The sequence below is a fragment of the Lepidochelys olivacea genome, assembly GCF_965140295.1.
Source record: "Lepidochelys olivacea isolate rLepOli2 genome assembly, chromosome: 13".
NCBI lineage: Eukaryota > Metazoa > Chordata > Testudines > Cheloniidae > Lepidochelys > Lepidochelys olivacea.
In genome coordinates, this window is record NC_140423.1 from 35,006,062 (window position 1) to 35,024,066 (window position 18,005).

At 56.7% G+C, this 18,005-nt stretch overlaps 1 protein-coding gene across 2 annotated transcripts; it reads right to left on the minus strand.

The window, feature by feature from the left end:
* Positions 1-6,175: 6,175 nt before the first annotated feature.
* PNP (purine nucleoside phosphorylase) lies at positions 6,176-16,944 on the minus strand. Of its 2 annotated transcripts, none has more exons than XM_084645726.1 (6): positions 16,790-16,944; positions 14,328-14,500; positions 13,965-14,068; positions 8,332-8,507; positions 7,757-7,947; positions 6,176-7,276 (listed from the first exon to the last, which is right to left on the minus strand). In XM_084645726.1, exons 1-6 carry the CDS (start codon positions 16,816-16,818, stop codon positions 7,062-7,064), a joined length of 888 nt encoding a protein of 295 aa, XP_084501852.1. In that variant the 5' UTR covers positions 16,819-16,944; the 3' UTR covers positions 6,176-7,061. The 2 variants fall into 2 exon arrangements, with proteins under 2 accessions (XP_084501852.1, XP_084501853.1); XM_084645727.1 differs by having other exon boundaries at positions 14,328-14,497; positions 16,790-16,925.
* Between the last annotated feature and the right edge of the window lie 1,061 nt (positions 16,945-18,005).

Here is an 18,005-nt window from a genome sequence, read left to right on the forward strand (position 1 = left end):
GTCACCGCGCTGACGTCGCCTACTCGCCCGGTATCGCTTTGCCAGGTTCTGGTGCTGCATATACTGCTGGATAATGTGTGTGGTGTTTAATGTGCTCCTAATTGCCAAAGTGATCTGAGCGGGCTCCATGCTTGCCGTGATATGACGTCTGCACAGAAAAAAGGCGCGGAATGATTGTCTGCCGTTGCCCTGACGGAGGGAGGGGCGACTGACGACATGACTTACAGGTTTGGCTTACAGGGAATTAAAATCAACAAAGGGGGTGGCTTTGCGAGAAACTGAATGGCTCCCTCAAGGATAGAACTCAAAACCTCAAGGATAGAACTCAAAACTTGGTTTAGTAAGCCATTGATTTCACAGAGGGAGGGAGGGAGGGAGGAGAAAATGAATACAAAACAAATCTGGTCTATTTCTTGTTTTGAGCCACTTCATCTATCTTTATACATCTTGCTAGCAGGAGACTGTGCAGTACGACCACTAACCGTCATCATCTCCTGGGTGCTCGGCAGAAGACTGTGCAGTATGACGACTAGCCATCATCTTCTGCTGGCTGGAGGTTAAAAGACAGTGCACTGTCGGTAGGACTCAATCGCCACGAGACGAAACTTAAAAGGGAAATGACCTTGCTGAGTCACTCCCATGTTTGCCCAGGAGCCCGGTTAAAAGAGCACCCATGACTACGTTGATGACGGCTACCAGTCATACTGCATTGTCTGCTGCCAAAAGGCAATTAACTGCTGCTGCGTAGCAATGCAGTACCACGTCTGCCAGCACCCAGGAGACATACGGTGACAGTTAGCTGAGCGGTCTCTATGCTTGCCATGGTATGGCATCTGCACAGGTAACTCAAGAAAAAAGGCGCAAAACGATTGTCTGCCCTTGATTTCATGGAGGGAGGGAGGGAACGGGGGCCTGATGATATGTACCCAGAACCACCCGCGACAATGTTTTAGCCCCATCAGGCACTGGGATTTCTACCCAGAATTCAAATGGGCAGCAGAGACTGTGGGATAGCCACCCACAGTGCAACGCTCCGGAAGTCGATGGTTGCCTCGGTACTGTGGACACACTCCGCCGACTATATGCACTTAGAGCATTTGTGTGGGGACACACACAATCAACTGTAAAAACGCTTTCTACAAAACCGACTTCTATAAATTTGACCTAATTTTGTAGCGTAGACGTACCCTAGGATAACCTCGCTGGCACTTGACCAAAATGACCAATGAGGAGACAAGATACTTTCAAAAGCTGGAGAGGGGGAGAAACAAAGGTCTGTGTGATGCTTTTGCCAGGGACAGAACAGGAATGGAGTCTTAGAACTTAGTAAGTAATCTAGCTAGATATGCGTTAGAGTCTGATTCCTTTAAATGGCTGAGAAAATAAGTTGTGCTGAATGGAATGTAGATTCCTGTTTTTGTGTCTTTTTGTAACTTAAGGCTTTGCCTAGAGGGATTCTCTATGTTTTGAATCTGATTACCCTGTAAGGTATTTACCATCCTGATTTTACAAAGGTGATTCTTTTTACTTTTTTTTCTATTAAAATTCTTTTTAAGAATCTGAATGCTTTTTTTTCATTGTTCTTAAGATCCAAGGGTTTGGGTCTGTGTTCACCTATGCAAATTGGTGAGGATTTTTATCAAACCTTCCCCGGGAAAGGGGGTGTAAGATTTGGGAGGATTTTGGGGGGAAAGACGTTTCCAAATGGACTCTTTCCCAGTAACCAGTGTTAGACGTTTGGTGGTGGCAATGATAAAGCACAAGGGCAAAAGGTAAAATAGTTTGTACCTTGGGGAAGTTTTAACCTAAGCTGGTAAAAGTAAGCTTAGGAGGTTTTCATGCAGGTCCCCACATCTGTACCCTAGAGTTCAGAGTGGGGAAGGAACCTTGACAGGCACTAACCCTGCTGCCATTTGAAAGCGAACAGTGAAATGGTCTTGGGCTGGTTTATGAATCCGGGAAAGGTGAAGCCGTCACAATTACAGGTGCCGGGAGCTGCAGATGAGCCAGCACGCTGCCTGGTGGAAAGGTGTCATTGTCCCAGCGCTCTCCAGCTGGGCTCCAGCATGCTTAAACAGCCAACAAATGCATCAGACATTAAATGGGGACCCATTTTCTGCCTTGGGAGCCTGTTTTACATTTGGGCTGAGACTTGGGGGAAAAGGAGTGGGGCAAATTAGCTAGCGAGCGGGTGCATCTGGGGACAGCTAGGTGGATTGATTAGCAGATCAATGCAAGAGCCAAGGTGTGTGACGCTGGCAGACCAGGTGGCAGCTCATGCCAAGGCCCCACTGACCCCTGGCAAATGCATGGCTGGCACCCAGGCTGGCTCATTGGCATTAGCCGTGTTAAAATAGATGCTATATTTCTAAGGCTGCGTTCAGTGTTTGGCCTTTATGAAACGCTTGGGAGCTGCTGCCTGAATTCATCTCATGCACACCAGCTGCATCCTGTGTTATGTCCCAGTGTTTGCTCTGTAACTACAGATGTGTCTGCTAGGAAAGTGGACAGCCCCCCAGACAGGAGAGAAGGAACACCAAGAGTGAGCTGCTAGTTCACCACGAGAGGCGTCAGCTTGTGCCCAGCAAAAAAAGACCCATAGACTCCAGACGAACCATCGTGGGACACCAGTGGATGGAAGACATGGTTGATTCTTTTCCCCACCCCTTTGAAGAGGGACCTGCACAGACGCTCAAGCTCTGCAGGAAGGGCGTAAAACTCCCTTTAAAGAAGAAATTGTCATCACTTTGCTGCTGGGAGAGGGCCAGGGATCTCCAGGCTGCTTAGCCAGTGTTAGCTCTAAAGGACATTACAGCTGCTCCTGTTACTGTCTGGACCCACAGACGAACTCATGTGTGTGTGTACTTGTTACCTGCTTTAACTGCAAATCACTTGCTTGTTCTCTTTCCCTCGTTAATAAATCTTTAGTTAGTTAATTACAGGGTTAGCTGCAGGTACTGGTTTGAGGTGAGGTCTGCGGTGCACTCGACCTCAGATCAGTGACTGGCACTGGATCTTGTGTGATCTTTGGTACAATGGACCAGCTCTCGCAAAGGGGTGTCGGCCTGGGCTCTCCACATGGTAAGGTATGAAGAGTTCACACGTGATTGGTGAAATCGAGTTCTAGGACCTACCATCAGTTTGGGGCTTGTGCCATCTGTCCTGAGGCTGGTGCCCCAAAGCCCTCAAATTCCCCCTCCCCCCTGCCCATCCCAGCCCCTGGGGCCACGCTCACACAGCCTGTCCCTGTGGATCTGTTCTGCTCGGCATCAGTAATGTACTAGGAGAAGCCAGAACTCCCAGGGGAGCCTCCAAACTCCCGGCCTGCTCTTGCTGGTCCTGCTCACCGCTGGAACAGAGCCTCCTCCTAGCCATCCCAGGGATTAGCTCTGTGAGGCTGATGCCCCTTCCTGTGGTCACACGTATCTCACCGCTGTGGACACTCCGTGCCTTGGCCCCCCAGCTCGGTCCATCTGCACTGCCATTTTCCATGCAGCATCCTTCCAAATCTCTTCTGTTGGAGGGGCAGCCGGCCAGCCTCACACCTGGTGCCTTGACCCGGTCACTCCTGCAGCAACCCCGTTCACTGCTCCACCAGTGCCCCTTACTCACTAGCGGTAGGGGAACCTGGGCCCACCCACTACTCAGGGTTCCAGCCCAAGTACTCTGCAACACACAGCCAAGGTCTGCTCAGTCCCCAACCTTGCTGCTTCCCACAAGCTCTCTTCTTCCTCCCTCCAGGCCAGACCCCCAGGATCCCCCATGCTCCCAGCGTTCCCTCCTGCCCTCTCTACTACGCCAACTTTCTCCTAGCAGCCTTTGCTGCTGCCAGCTCCCTGGGTTTAGACTAGCCCAGCCCACCCCTGCTCAGCTGTGCTAATTAGGGCTTTTCCTTCCACCCTGAATTGTCCCAGTTTATTGCCTGGCCCACCTCTGTGCTCTCACAGCAGGCATGGGGAGCGCACCCCATCACGCCTGCCTCCTATGTAATCCCGGGAGGTGGGAAACCCACCTGAGCATCTCTGCTCTAAACCAGAGCCCTGGAACCAGGTTTCACATGGCCCCCATAGCGTGCCCAAGCCACTGGGTGCCCAGGGGGCATCTCTCCCTGCCTGCTGAGGCTGAGCTGGCGCCAAACTCCAGGGGAGGGCTCGTGGCTGAGATCCCCGAGTGGCCTGGCAGTCGGGGGTTTAGAGGCCCCTTGCCAGTCTCATCCCGGCTGCCCCACTGCCATGCTCCTGGGCCAATCGCCCCACTGGCTTATGCACTGGCTCCTTCTGCCCCATCTTGGCTCAGTGCCAGTCAGTCTAATATTTTTCCAGCTAGGCTAATGCCCAGGGGAGGTTATTAGTGGAGCTAAAGAGCTCCCTTCTTCCCTCTGCCCCCCGATAGACACGAATGAACCACGCTTTCTTCATCAGCCCCTGATGGGCACTGAGGCAGAACTAATTGGCAGGACCATTCCCACCAGGACCCTAAAGCCCTCCCAGAGGTCATTAACGCCAAGAAAGATTTCCTCTGCCTGGAGGCCCCTGAGACATATGTGAGGGACCTGTATCAGACCCACAGCTCCACTGCGGAGCAAGGGAGCCAGTCATGGCGTGGTCCCAGGTTGGGCCACCCTCATAGGGTGGCTGGGCCTGGGGTCAGTCACAGTGGGCCACAGAGAGGAGTGGAGCAGCCAGTGGCTCCTGGGCCTCTTTGACTCTCTCGGTTCTGGGAAACAAACCCAGTCGCCTGAGAAAGGGACTGAAATTCTGCCGACACTGGGGGCTGGGCATGGTGCCCCCACTGCCTTTGGAGACCCTTCGGGCCGGGGGTTTCAGAGCACAGCTCGAACCAGGCCCATAAGGAACTGGAGAGACCAGCCGGAGGCCTCTTGTGAGGACAGCTTGTCCCTCATCTGCTACCACAGTGGGCTGGTGCCTTCCCCTGACTTGGCTAGCACTCTCCCAGAGGGGCCGTGGGGACCGATCCAGGAGGGCAGTTCCCCAGCACGATGGGCTTGGCTGCATCGTGGCAGCCCCATCCAAGCACCCGGCGTTGGCTGATGCTTTATCATGCCAAGCTCTCCTCAGCGCCTGCCAGCCCTCTCCCCATGACTGTCTCTCTTCCGCCTACTCGGCCAAGGTCATTGTCCCCAGGACCGGGTGCCAAGCCAGGATGCAACCCCAGGGGATAGCCACTCCCCACTCCCACCCCAGGGACAGGCCCGGCCAGAACAGGGCTGGCCAAGGGGCCTGGGTCAGCCTGGTTTGGTTCCCATCCAGGACTCCTTTAGTAAGGCAAGGGAAAATCCGTGAGGGGTTCAGGACCAGATCTGCCGGGCTCCGCAGGGCAGGATTCGAGGGCCCAGCAGCTACATGACATGGGTCCACTGGGCAAAGAGCACCAAAAGCACCTGGGGTTTCCAGTCAGGCCCTTCTGGCGTAGGACATGGGGTGCTCTGCTGAGCTGGAGAGAGCTGGGTCCACCCACTCAGTGGCAGGAGCTGCTGGGTCCATGCGCCGAGAGAGGATGTGCACAGGGTGGGTCAGAGGAGATGAGAGGGGTTCAGATACTCTCAGAGGGGGCTGGCTGGGGTCCTGTAATCACAGACACGGCGGGCTGGAAGGGACCTCGCACAGTATCTAGTCCAGCCCCTGCACTGAGGCAGGGCCAAGTGACCCTAGACCAGTCCTGATGGTGGTTTGTCCAACCGTGTCTGCCACACGACACTCCCATTAATCCAGCCATGACTCCTGCCATGACTCCTGCCCAGTCTGGGAGTGGCCCAAGGAGTTCAGATACTCAGAGGGGAGGGCTAAAGGGGTTCATGTGGAGATGGATGGACAGGTAACTTGGGGGACAGAGATGGGGGATGTCATGTGACAGCTGATTGGCGATAGGGCCTTCCCCCCACCAGCCCGGATTCTGGAGGACCCCACTCAGAGGGTTTCACCCAACAGTAGCCAAGGGGGCAGGCGGCCCAGCACTGTCGCAACTGGCACTAACCGGCCAAAGACTCAACCCCTCCCTCCAGTATACAGTGGTGGAGGGTCACTGTGGAGTGGGGGAAAGACAGGAAGGGATGCAGAAATAGACCACACCCCTCACAAGCCAAGCCCCGCCCCTACAAGACAACACATCAGCCCGCCCCAAAATGCTTTCAAAGAAACTGAGCCGTGAGACCCCCTTGTTCTGTCATTGCTGTATTGTTAGCAAGGCGCAGCCGTGGAGTGGTCCTATGATAAAATGCAGCAGGGCAGGGAGGGGCAGAGCCGCCTGGTGTGGAGGGGAGCCAAACCCGCAGTTCACTGGGGGCTCCCCATTTCAGTGGCAGCTCTCAATCATCCCAGCTGCAAACTGAGCATTGGTAACAAAACACATCACTGCAAAAGAGCCAGAATGGTCCAACGTGGGAATGTGAAGAGGGGGCCGGCTCCTGCCTGCACCAAACATGGCCTGGCGCCTGGTCAGGGTTGGGCAGCCATCCCCACCTCCTCGGCGCTGAGCCGAGGGTTGGTCCCTTCCCAGCTGTGAGAAAGGGGGTTCGGATAACACCCCCGAGACGTTCCCCCGCCTGTGAGCAGGCGGCACAGGCTCAGGCGAACCGCCCAGGGGATTTAAGAGTGGCGTTCGCCATATCTCAGTCTACGCGGCCGAATGCAGGGTCTTTTGTGGGGTCACTAGCCAGGTGACACTCCCCAGTAGCACCAGCAATTGAGGCAGGTGCTTTCAGGTGGAGCATCCCAGGCTGCATCCCTGGAGGGGGGCATTAGTGGGGGTTGGAGCTGAGACATGGGCTTGGGCAGGCGTCCCATGGTCTGCGGGACTCCAGCAGCCACGCTGTGAGCACCACAGGACACCAGGCTCGGACGCCCCCCCATGGGGGAAGGGATGGGGTCAGGGGCTGCCTGAGGGGGGCTCTGGGCTGGGATCAGCGTACATGGGAGCCGGGAGCAGCGGCCACAAAAATCAAGAGTGGGGAGCAGGCTGGCAGAGCAAGCCGTGGGGGAGCGGGCAGGGCAGCAGTTTGCAGTGGAGGCAGGTGCCAGGGGAGGGGCCCCTCCTCTGGCCGGCTACACCAGGCCATTGCCCTTCATGCGCTCCACCAGCATGGAGACCAGGCGCTCCAGCTTGAGAGCAGCCTGGCGCCCGGCCTCCAGCACCTCGGCATGGTTGGCCTTCTCCCGGGTCCCGTACTCCAGCACTGCCTTGTTGGTGATCAGAGAGAAGCCGAAGACGCGCAGGCCGCAGTGCCGGGCCACAAGCACCTCGGGCACCGTGCTCATCCCTGGGGGCAGAGCCTGTGTCAGTCTGCAGGGGGCGACAGAGAGCCGGCGATGCCCAGCCCCCGCCCGCAGCTGCTTGCCCTTCCCGTTCCCTCCTAAGCTCTGTTTGCCTCTTTCCCTCCCTCTCCTCCCTCCTATCCCTTCCTTTGCTACCTCCCTCCCCGTTCCCTCCCTCCCCGTTCCCTCCTCTGTCCCGTCCTTCCTCCCTCCCTTCTTTCCCTCCCTCCCTGTTCCCTATGCTGCCCCATTCCTTCCCGTCCCTCCCTCCCCGTTTCTTCCTCTGCCCCATTCCCTTCCTTCCTCTGCCCCATTCCCTTCCTTCCCTCCCTCCCTGTTCCCTCCTCTGCCCTGTTCCTTCCCTCCCTCCCTCCCTCCCTTTCCGTTCCTTCCTCCTCTTCCCCCCTGTTCCCTCCTCTGTCCCGTTCCTTCCTTCCTGTCCCTCCCCATTCCCTCCTCCTTTCCACTGCCCTCCCTCGGCTCACCTACGGCGTCGGCGCCAAGCTGCTGCAGGAAGCGGCACTCAGCGATGGTCTCGTAGTTGGGCCCCCCCACGGTGCAGTAGACACCCTCATGCAGGCTGGGGCCATAGCCCAGCTCCCTGCCCACTGCCAGCGCCAGGCCCCGTAGCTGCTCGTCGTAGGAGTCCGACATGGCTGGGAAGCGGGGCCCGAACCTATGCAGGCAGGGGAGGGGAGAGAGCTCGTGGGGGGGAAGGAGACGGAGGCGCACCCCCATCCCTTCCCAGAGCAGGGAATGGCCCTGGGGTCCCTTGTGCTGGGCTCTGGCCAGGACTCAGGGTCCTGTCCCCACCCAGGGGCGCCCACCCATTTCCCGGGCTTTACACTGCTGCCACTACTGGCCATGGCAAGGGAGGAGCTGTAGGAAAATACTGGGGGGTAGGGGGCAGCAGGGAGGGAGGGCACTGGGTGCCCAGGGCAGCAGGAGGGGGCCGGGTGCCTGGCAGTGCAGGGCAGCGGGGGGGCAGAGCAGCACGGGGGGCAGGGACGGGAGGTGCAGGGTGCCCGGCGGGGGGGTGGGTGGGAGGGGCAGCTCCTACCTCTCATCATAGGGGCCGCTCAGCGGGTTGGTGCCTGCCAGTCCGGGCATGTTGATGTGGTCCCGGATCACCATGATGTCACCCACCTGATACCCGCGGTTGAGGCCACCAGCCGCGTTGGTGACAATCAGGGTCCCTGCGCCCAGCAGGTGGAAGATCCGCACCGGGAACGTCACCTGTAGGGGGGGAGGGGCATCCAATGCCAGACGCTACCCAGCCCTGGGTACCCCAATACAGCTCTGCTGGTGCCCCTCACCCCCAACCCACAGCCCCCCTCCTCTCCCCTTTCCCCATGCCCCCCATTCCTGAATCGCAGCCCCCCTTCCCTCCTCCCATGCCCCTCACTCCCAAGCCACAGCTCCCCTCACTCCTGAACCACAGCCCCCACATGTCCCTCACTCCTGAACTGCAGCTCCCTTTCCCTTCCCCCATGCCCCTCACTTCTGAACCGCAGCCCCCTGTGTCCCTCAGGGCCGGCCGTAAGGAAAATGGCACCCTAGGTGAATTTATATTTTGGTGCCCCATGAGTTTAAGGATGTAGTACTTTCATGACAGCGTGTTGGGGGGTGGGGCTGTAGTGAAAACTCTACGGTTTTTTTGCGGATAACTTAGAAATTAGCTGTTGATTTCACTGTACACACACAAATATTTCCATCAGTAATAAATAATTTATTTACAAATAGGGAAAGTAAGAAAAATGCTGCTTGAAAACTTGTTAGAGTCAAAATTCAGTGATCTAAACTTCTGAATTGGGCTTGTTACAAATGGACTAGTGAATGAATAGTTAAATCAACAAATCCTTTCTGGTTTTCGGATAGTTATTTTGTATATTTTGACATGTGATACTGACACTTAGTGGGTTTTGCTGTTTTGTTGTAGTCATGTTGGCACCTGGATATGAGAGCCACAAGGTGGGTGAGGTAATATCTTTAATTGGACTGACTTCAGCTGGTGAAAGAGACAAGATTTCAAACCCCACAGAGCTCTTCTCCAGGTCTGTGAAGCTCAAAAGGGCTTCTCTCTTTCACCAACCAAAGTTGGTCCAAACAAAGATATTACCTCAGCCACCTTGTCTCTCTGTGTTTTAACAGCTTTAAAGCCTGAACTCTTTGAATCTCAAGTTCTACTGTTATTAAAAAGTTATCTGACCTGCCCCCGATAATTTCCCACAACTGTGAAAATTACAAACTATAAAAAGACAAAAAAGCTTAAAAATAAAGTTTATATTACACATCAACCTTATAAAAAAATAAAAAGTGCATTCTACCAAGCCTATTTATAAGCCAGAGCAGCAGAGTTGAAGTGTGTGTGGGTGGGGGGGGGGGGGGGGAGAAGAAGAATGGGAAACACTTATGCCCAAATACATCTGTTAGTCTCTCAGGTGCCACAAGGACTAACAAATTTATTTGCGCATAAGCTTTGGTGGGCTATAACCCACTTTCTCAGATGCATGGAGTGAAAAATACAGTGGGCAGGTACAGCACATGAAAAGATGGGAGTTGCCTTACCAAATGCGGGGTGAGTGCTAACGAGGCCAATTCAATTAGGGTGGATGTGACCCATTCCCAACAGTTGACAAGAAGGTGTGAGTATCAACAGAGGGAAAATTATTTTTTGTAGTGATCCAGCCACTCCCAGTCTACAAGCTGTCAGGAACAGTATCCCCGATAATGTCACAGCAAACCTGGTGGCTGAGCTTTGTGACTTTGTCCTCACCCAGAACCATTTCAGATTTGGGGATGATTTATACCTTCAAGTCAGCAGCACTGCTGTGGGTACCCGCATGGCCCCACAGTATGCCAACATTTTTATGGCTGACTTAGAACAACGCTTCCTCAGCTCTCGTCCCCTAGCGCCCCTACTCTATTTGCACTACATTGATGACATCTTCATCATATGGACCCACGGGAAGGAGGCCCTTGAGGAATTCCACCAGGATTTCAACAATTTCCACCCCACCATCAACCTCAGCCTGGACCAGTCCACACAAGAGATCCACTTTCTGGACACTACAGTACAAATAAGCGATGGTCACACAAACACCACCCTATACCGGAAACCTACTGACCGCTGTACTTACCTACATGCCTCCAGCTTTCATCCAAACCACATCACATGATCCATTGTCTACAGCCAAGCCCTAAGATACAACCGCATTTGCTCCAATCCCTCAGACAGAGACAAACACCTACAGGATCTCTATCATGCATTCTTAAAACTACAATACCTACCTGGGGAAGTGTGGAAACAGACTGACAGAGTCAGAAGGGTCACCTACTACAGGACAGGCCCAATAAAGAAAGTAACAGAACACCACTAGACATCACCTACAGCCCGCAACTAAAACCTCTCCAGTGCATCATCAAGGATCTACAACCTATCCTGAAGGACGATCCCTCACTCTCACAGACCTTGGTAGACAGGCCAGTCCTCGCTTACAGACAGCCCCCCAACTTGAAGCAAATACTCACCAGCAACTACACACCACACAACAGAAACACTAACCCAGGAACCAATCCGTGCAACAAACCCCGTTGCCAACTCTGTTCGCATATCTATTCAAGGGACCATCATAGGACCTAACCACATCAGCCCACACTATCAGAGGCTCGTTCACCTGCACATCAACCAATGTGATATATGCCATCATGTGCCAGCAATGCCCCTCTGCCATGTACATTAGCCAGATTGGACAGACTCTACGCAAAAGAATAAATGGACACAAATCAGACATCAAGAATTGTAACATTGAAAACCCAGTAGGAGAGCACTTCAATCTCCCTGGACACTTAATAATAGACTTAAAAGTAGCCATTCTTCAACAAAAAAACTTCCAAAACAGACTTCAATGAGAAACTGCAGAACTGGAATTAATTTGCAAACTTGACACCATCAAATTAGGCCTGAATAAAGACTGGGAGTGGCTGGGTCACTACAAAAAATAATTTCCCTCTGTTGATACTCACCCCTTCTTGTCAACTGTTGGGAACGGGCGACGTCCACCTTGATTGCATTGGTCTCGTTAGCACTGACCCCCCACACTTGGTAAGGTAACTCCCATCTTTTCATATGCTGCATATTTATACCTGCTTACTGTATTTACCACTCCATGCATCTGATGAAGTGGGTTTTAGCCCACAAAAGCTTATGCCCAAATAAATTTGTTAGTCTCTAAAGTGCCACAAGGATGTTCGTCGTTTTTGCTGATACAGACTAAGGGTATGTCTACACTACCCACGTTACGCAGCAGTGCCCCCACGCTGTGCCGTGGGCAGTACAGACATGCTTTATCGCGGGAGTGCGATGGTAGCTTTATCACCAGGAGTGCGGCTCCCGGTGATAAAGCGTTGTCTATACTGGCGCTTTTCAGTGCTAAAACTTTTCACACCCCTGAATGTTTTTTCACACCCCTGAATGACAAAAGTTTTAGCACTGAAAGTGGAATGCAGACACAGCCTTACACAGCTACCCTGCTGAAACCTATCCCCACTAGACAGGTTTCAGAGTAACAGCCGTGTTACTCTGTATTCGCAAAAAGAAAAGGAGTACTTGTGGCACCTTAGAGACTAACCAATTTATTAGAGCATAAGCTTTCGTGAGCTACAGCTGTAGCTCACGAAAGCTTATGCTCTAATAAATTGGTTAGTCTCTAAGGTGCCACAAGTACTCCTTTTCTTTTTATCCCCACTAGAGTTCTCTCTCAGCTTGAATGCCTGATTGAAACTGTAAATCACAACCACCACACAGGTTTCAGAGTGGTAGCCGTGTTAGTCTGTATCAGCAAAAACAAGGAGGAGTCCTTGTGACATTTTAGAGACTAACAAATTTATTTGAGCATAAGCTTTTGTGGGCTATCACACATTATGCTCAGTTCCATCCTCACACTAACAGCAGGAACCCATGACTTCCAGAGGATGAATTAGGTTTGCAGGATATGGGATTAAGATGGGAGTAAAGAAAGGAGTTTCCATATTCTTAATCTTGATGCAGCACTGAAATGTACACAACATTGTGCTCAACAGTTTAGACCAGGCCCTGCCCCAAGGAATTTCAGTATACTGTTAAGTACAACTTGTAGTGGAAACAGAAACTGTTGAAAAAAGAAAGCCTGAGGGTATGGGTAAGCAATCAGGGATTGAATGAAAGGTAAACGGGTTTCAAGGAGGTCACAGCAGGCAGGCAGACACCACCCACTGTGATTCCCATACCCACTCCTGTTCAGGTTGGGGGTAGGGGAGGAGGCACATGGGGGCGTTGATCTCAGTGTCACACTCATTTATCTCCTATGCACCTCCCTGCCTGACTCTGGGGAGGCAGCAGCCCCCCTGGGACCAAGAAAGTGAAGCCTCTGAACCAGGGGAGCAGGGAGAACAGGACCTTCAACTGCTGGGGGGGGGGGGGAGGGCACAATTTAAAGGTCCCTCTCCATCAGCTGGAGTGTCATACAGCGCCCTCCCCAGGCAGCCCAGCCTTCCCCCTTGCCCTCAGGTCCCCTATGGGAAAGCAGCTGTTCCCTCCTCCCTCCCATACCTAACCTCTCCCTGCAGAGCTGAAGCAGCAGCCCTTCCTCCCTACTGCTCCCAGGTGCCTCCAGCAAGCAGGGGAGGGAGGGGGAGAGATCAGCAGACAAATCCTGGCAGAAAACTGGGGAGGAGGGGTAACATGACCCAGCGCATGCCCCCCCATGTGTCAGCTCTCTGCAGGGAAGGGATGGGATGGGAGCAGGCAGGCTGCAGTAGCGCCCCTCGTGGTGCTCACTGTGTGGAGCTAAATATGCGCTCCAGTCCTGCGGGCAATGCCAGGGGACAGAGCAAGCCCTTCCCTGGACAAGTGGGACTCTTAGTAGGGAAGGGGAAGAGAAGGGGGGGTGGACCCTGGCCTGCTCTACACTAAAGCACAACCAGAGAGCTGGACTGCTGCAAGTCCCCAGTCAGCCAGCACACACAGAGACAAGCTGCACACACACTCCTCCTTCAACACCATCCCCCCACCCCCGACATCAGGCAGGACCCAGCACAGCCTGCCCATGGTGTCTACAGGGGGCCCCCTGTGCCAGGAGAGTGGGGGAACCCCACCGGACACCCTCCCCTGCTCCTGCTCCTCTGGGTGAGTGAGTGCCTCAAGCTGCAGCTTGGATGTGTGTGTTTTTCTCTCTCCCCCCCCCGCCCCCCCCCCGCCAACCCTGGCTGGGCTGGCAGTAGGGCTTCCCCTCCTTAAGCCCAGCTGGCTGGCCACAGGGAAAGTCACAAGGGACCTATCAAATGCGCCCCCATCAGCACCGTCGCCTTGGGCAGCTGCCCTTATCGCCCTGGTCAAAGGCCAGCCCTCACTCCCGAACCGCAGCTCAGCTCCCCTCCCCTCCCCCCATGCCCCGCAATCCCGAACCACAGCCCCCCTCCCGTCCCCCCATGCCCCTCACTCCTGAACCGCAGCCCCCCTGTGTCCCTCACTGCCGACTCGCAGCTCCCCTCCCACCATGCCCCTCATTCCCAAATCGCAACCCCCTCCCCTCCCCCCTGACTCCCAAACCACAGACCCCCATTCCCCTGTGCCCCTCACTACCGACCCACAGCCCCCTGCTAGCCCAGCCCTGGGCTCCCCCCACACCACCTTCCCCACAAGGAGCCACTCACCTTCCACAGTGGGTACCCCTCATACATGTGGAACCGGCCCTTCATCACCACGCAGCTTACCCCCGCCAGCATCCCGAACACCAGCTTCCCAGCATGGCCTGCCACTGCCAGAGACGGGAAAGGGTTAAACGCCGGCCCCAGGGCATCTTACACAGTGTAGGTCCTGCCTCGCCTCTGCACCCCCTGCCCCTCACACTCTGCACCCCCTCGCCCGCTGCACCCCCGCCCCCACCACTCGCCCTCTGCACCCCCCTGTCCCTCGCCCCATATTGCCCATTATACAGTATAGCGGCCCTTTCCCCTCCCGCACCCTCTTCTGCCCCTTGTGCCCATTGTACAATATAGCTGCCCCTCACCGGGTACCTGTGCTCTGGGGAAAGTTGGGAATGTCCGTGTAGTTAAAAACCACTGGATCCTTCACCAGGTCAGCCAGGCCCCCAAGGCCAGAGCCACAGATAATGGCCAAGCTAGGCCGGTGCTTGGTGTGATCCAGCAGCCATTCGGCTGTTTCCTTGTGCTGCTCATACGTGTACCTGCTGGGGGAGAGAGATGCAAGAGAGTTAAAACGAGTCATGTGTTTACACTGCAGGGCCAATCCCCTCCAGCAGGGGGCGCAGAGATACACACACACACACAGAGCAAGTCCAATCCCCTCCAGCAGGGGGTGCAGGGACACACACACACACACACAGCAGGGCCGATCCCCTCCAGCAGGGGTGCAGGGACACACACATACTCACTCACACATATACACACACACAGCAGGGCCTATCCCCTCCAGCAGGGGGCGCAAGGACACAGGGACACACACACACACACTCATCCAGCTCCCAGCCCATCTCAGCGGCCTGGCAGGGGCTGACATGGGGCGGGAGCGCGGTGCAGAGCTGCAGGGGTACAGGGGGCTGGAGCCGGGCTGGGCCAGAGGGAGAACACCAGGGTGGGAGCAGTGGCCACAGTAGGGCAGGACGGAATTGCAGAGCAAGGGGAAGAGACAGGGCCAGAGGATGGGCGAGGCGCCAACCCCAGGGAGGCCAGGGCGAGGGCAGGGACCTCTGAGCTGCCAGGCTCCTGAGCTGGTCCTGCAGGGACCTGCCTCCTCTTTGTCCCTAGGAGAAGGGCCCCAGCCTGGCAGGACACGGCACTTCACCAGCACCATCCACCCTGCGTGGGCTAGCGTGGAAATCTCCCCCCACCCCAGCTTTGCCGGTGTCCCTCACTCCAAACCCGCAGCCCCCACTAGTCCGGGAGATAGCCGGGGCCTGATCTCCTGTCCCTGGAGGGTGGAGAAGGGTGCTGGGGGTAGGCAGCCTGCAGTCAGGCAGGCTGGCCTGGGATTGCTCCCTGGCCTGTTGATCGTTAACTAACCGGTATGTGGGGAGGGGCGGGGAGCAGGGTCAGCCCAGGCCACTGAAGGGGAAGTGGCTGCCCCAGGGGCCCATTACTCCGCAGGACCGGGCGCTAGCAGGGCACCACCTGGGCGGTGGTTTCCCAGAAAAGAGAGACGTCTCTGCCCCGATCCCTGCCGGTCCCCCCTCAGCCATTATTCTGCAGGGCCCTGCGCTGGCAGGCTGCCATCTGGGCGGTGGTTTCCCGGAATAGAGAGACGTCTCTGCCCCGATTCCTGCCGGTCCCCCTCCTACTCCCCCACAATTGAGTCATACACTGGGTTTTGGAGGGAAATGTACCAAGCTGGCTGTTTGGGTCAGGCGGCTTTGACTCATCCGGGTGCTGGGGGAGCCTGGAGGTGCCATAAACATGAGAATCTGGTCTTAGCAAGGGGTGGAATAGCAGGGCGCCGTGGGTTGGGACTGAGGGGCACCAGTAAACTCTCCTTGCAGCTGCCAGTGGCTGGATCAGAGCCAGCACCCCCTGGACTGGAACAGCCCCATGCCTCATTCCCCGCCCCCCTGAGCCAGCCAATTCCCCCCCACCCCACCCCCTGCCGCCAGCAGGGCATTAAGGGGTTAGGGAGAGTCTCACATTCCCTGCAGGAGCAGATGGCCCCTCACCCATTACGAGTGGGTCAGAACTAGCCCTATTGCACCAGGCTGGGGTCACTGTGCATGGCTCCGCACAGCTAGGGGCCCTGGGCTGCAGGGGGAGTACAGCAGGGGGTGCTGGGCAACGGGGGGATATAGCAGGGGGCACAACAAGGGTGCTGGGCTGGGGGGGCGCAGCCAGGGGAGTACAGTGGGGGCTCTGGGCAGTGGGGGGCACAGCAAAGGGTGTTGGGCTGTGAGGGCACAGCAGGGGGCACTGGGCTGGGGGGGTGCAGCAGGGGGCACATCAGGGGGCTCTCTCCCCAGGCAGACCATTTGCCCTAGAGCAGTGGTTCTCAAACTTTTTTACTGGTGACCCCTTTCCCATAGGAAGCCTCTGAGTGCGACCCCCCTTATAAATTAAAAACACCTTTGTATATATTTCACACCATTATAAATGCAGGAGGCAAAGCAGGCTTTGGGGTGGAGGTTGACAGCTGGCGACCGCCGATATAATCACCTCACGACCCCCTCAGGGGTCCCGACCCTCAGTTTGAGAACCCCTGCACTAGAGGATCACCTCAGACCCTCCCTGGGGTCCTGGCCCCAGTGCCAGCCGCTGTCAGTGCCAGGGCTAATTAAGGCTCCCCCAGACTGCCCGGCACACCCCACAGCGCCTAGACACCCCCCCAGGGCATCAGTGACAGAGATCCCAGGCGACCTGCCCCCCCCCTGTAACCACTAGACAGCACTCCCCTCCCATCACTGGGGATGGGACCCAGGAGTCCTAGTTCCAGCCCTCCTAGAGAGGACCCAGGAGTCCGCCCCTCCCCCCGCGCACACCTGCGCTCCTCAGACGCTGCCGGCTCCATGGCGGGTCCGGGCGATGCTGAGCCGGGCGCGGCCAGGCCCGGGTGACTCCGCCTGCTTCGCCCCGCCCCCAGCCCGGCCCCGCCAGCCGCAGCCCCGCTCTCTGCCCCGCTCCGGCTGAGCCCCCCACCCCGCCCGCCAGCCAGCAGCCGGGGAGACCCCCCCACCCAGTCCCCCAGCACCGGGGAGAGACCCCCATTCCCAGCGCCCGGGGAGATCCCCTATTCTAGCCCCTCAGCGCCAGAGACACCCCCCTTTCCAGCCCTCCAGCATCAGGGGAGACCCCCCCATACTGCCCCACCATTCCTAGCCCCTCAGTGCCCAGAGGAGACCCCCCATTCCAGCCCCCCAGCATCGGGGGAGACCCCATAATTCTAGCCCCTCCCCATTCCCAGCCTCCCGACGCCAGAGACACCCCGCAATCCAACCCCACTACTCCCAGCTGGCCGGCAGCAGACACCCCCCCAATCCAGCCCCCTACTCCCAGCCCCCCGGCGCCAGAGACACCCCCCTTTCCAGGCCCCCTACTCCCATCCCCGCAGCACCAGAAACACCCCTTTCCAGCCCCCCATTGCTAGCCCCCCAGCACCAAAGATACCTCCATTCCAGCCCCACTATTCCTAGCCCCCCAGCACCAGAGACACCCCCCAATCCAGACCCCCTACTCCCAGTCCCCCAGCGCCAGACACCCCCCTTTCCAGACCCCGTACTCCTATCCCCCCAGCACCAGAGATATCTCCATTCCAGCCCCCCAGCGCCAGAGACACCCCCCAATCCAGCCCCCCAGCCCCAGAGACACCCCCCAATCCAGCCCCCCAGCGCCAGAGACGCACCCCTATCCAGCCCCCCAGCGCCAGAGACGCACCCCTTTCCTGCCCCCCAGCGCCAGAGACGCACCCCTTTCCAGACCCCGTACTCCTATCCCCCCAGCACCAGAGATATCTCCATTCCAGCCCCCCAGCACCAGAGACACCCCCCTATCCAGCCCCCCAGCGCCAGAGACACTCCCCAATCCAGCCCCCCAGCGCCAGAGACACTCCCCAATCCAGCCCCCCAGCGCCAGAGACGCCCCCCTTTCCTGCCCCCCTATTCCCAGCCCCCCGGAGTCGAGGAGAGACCAGACCTCCCGCTATTCGGGGATTTCTCTTATACATGTAACTGTAACACCCGCCGCCCCCGATTGTTCACC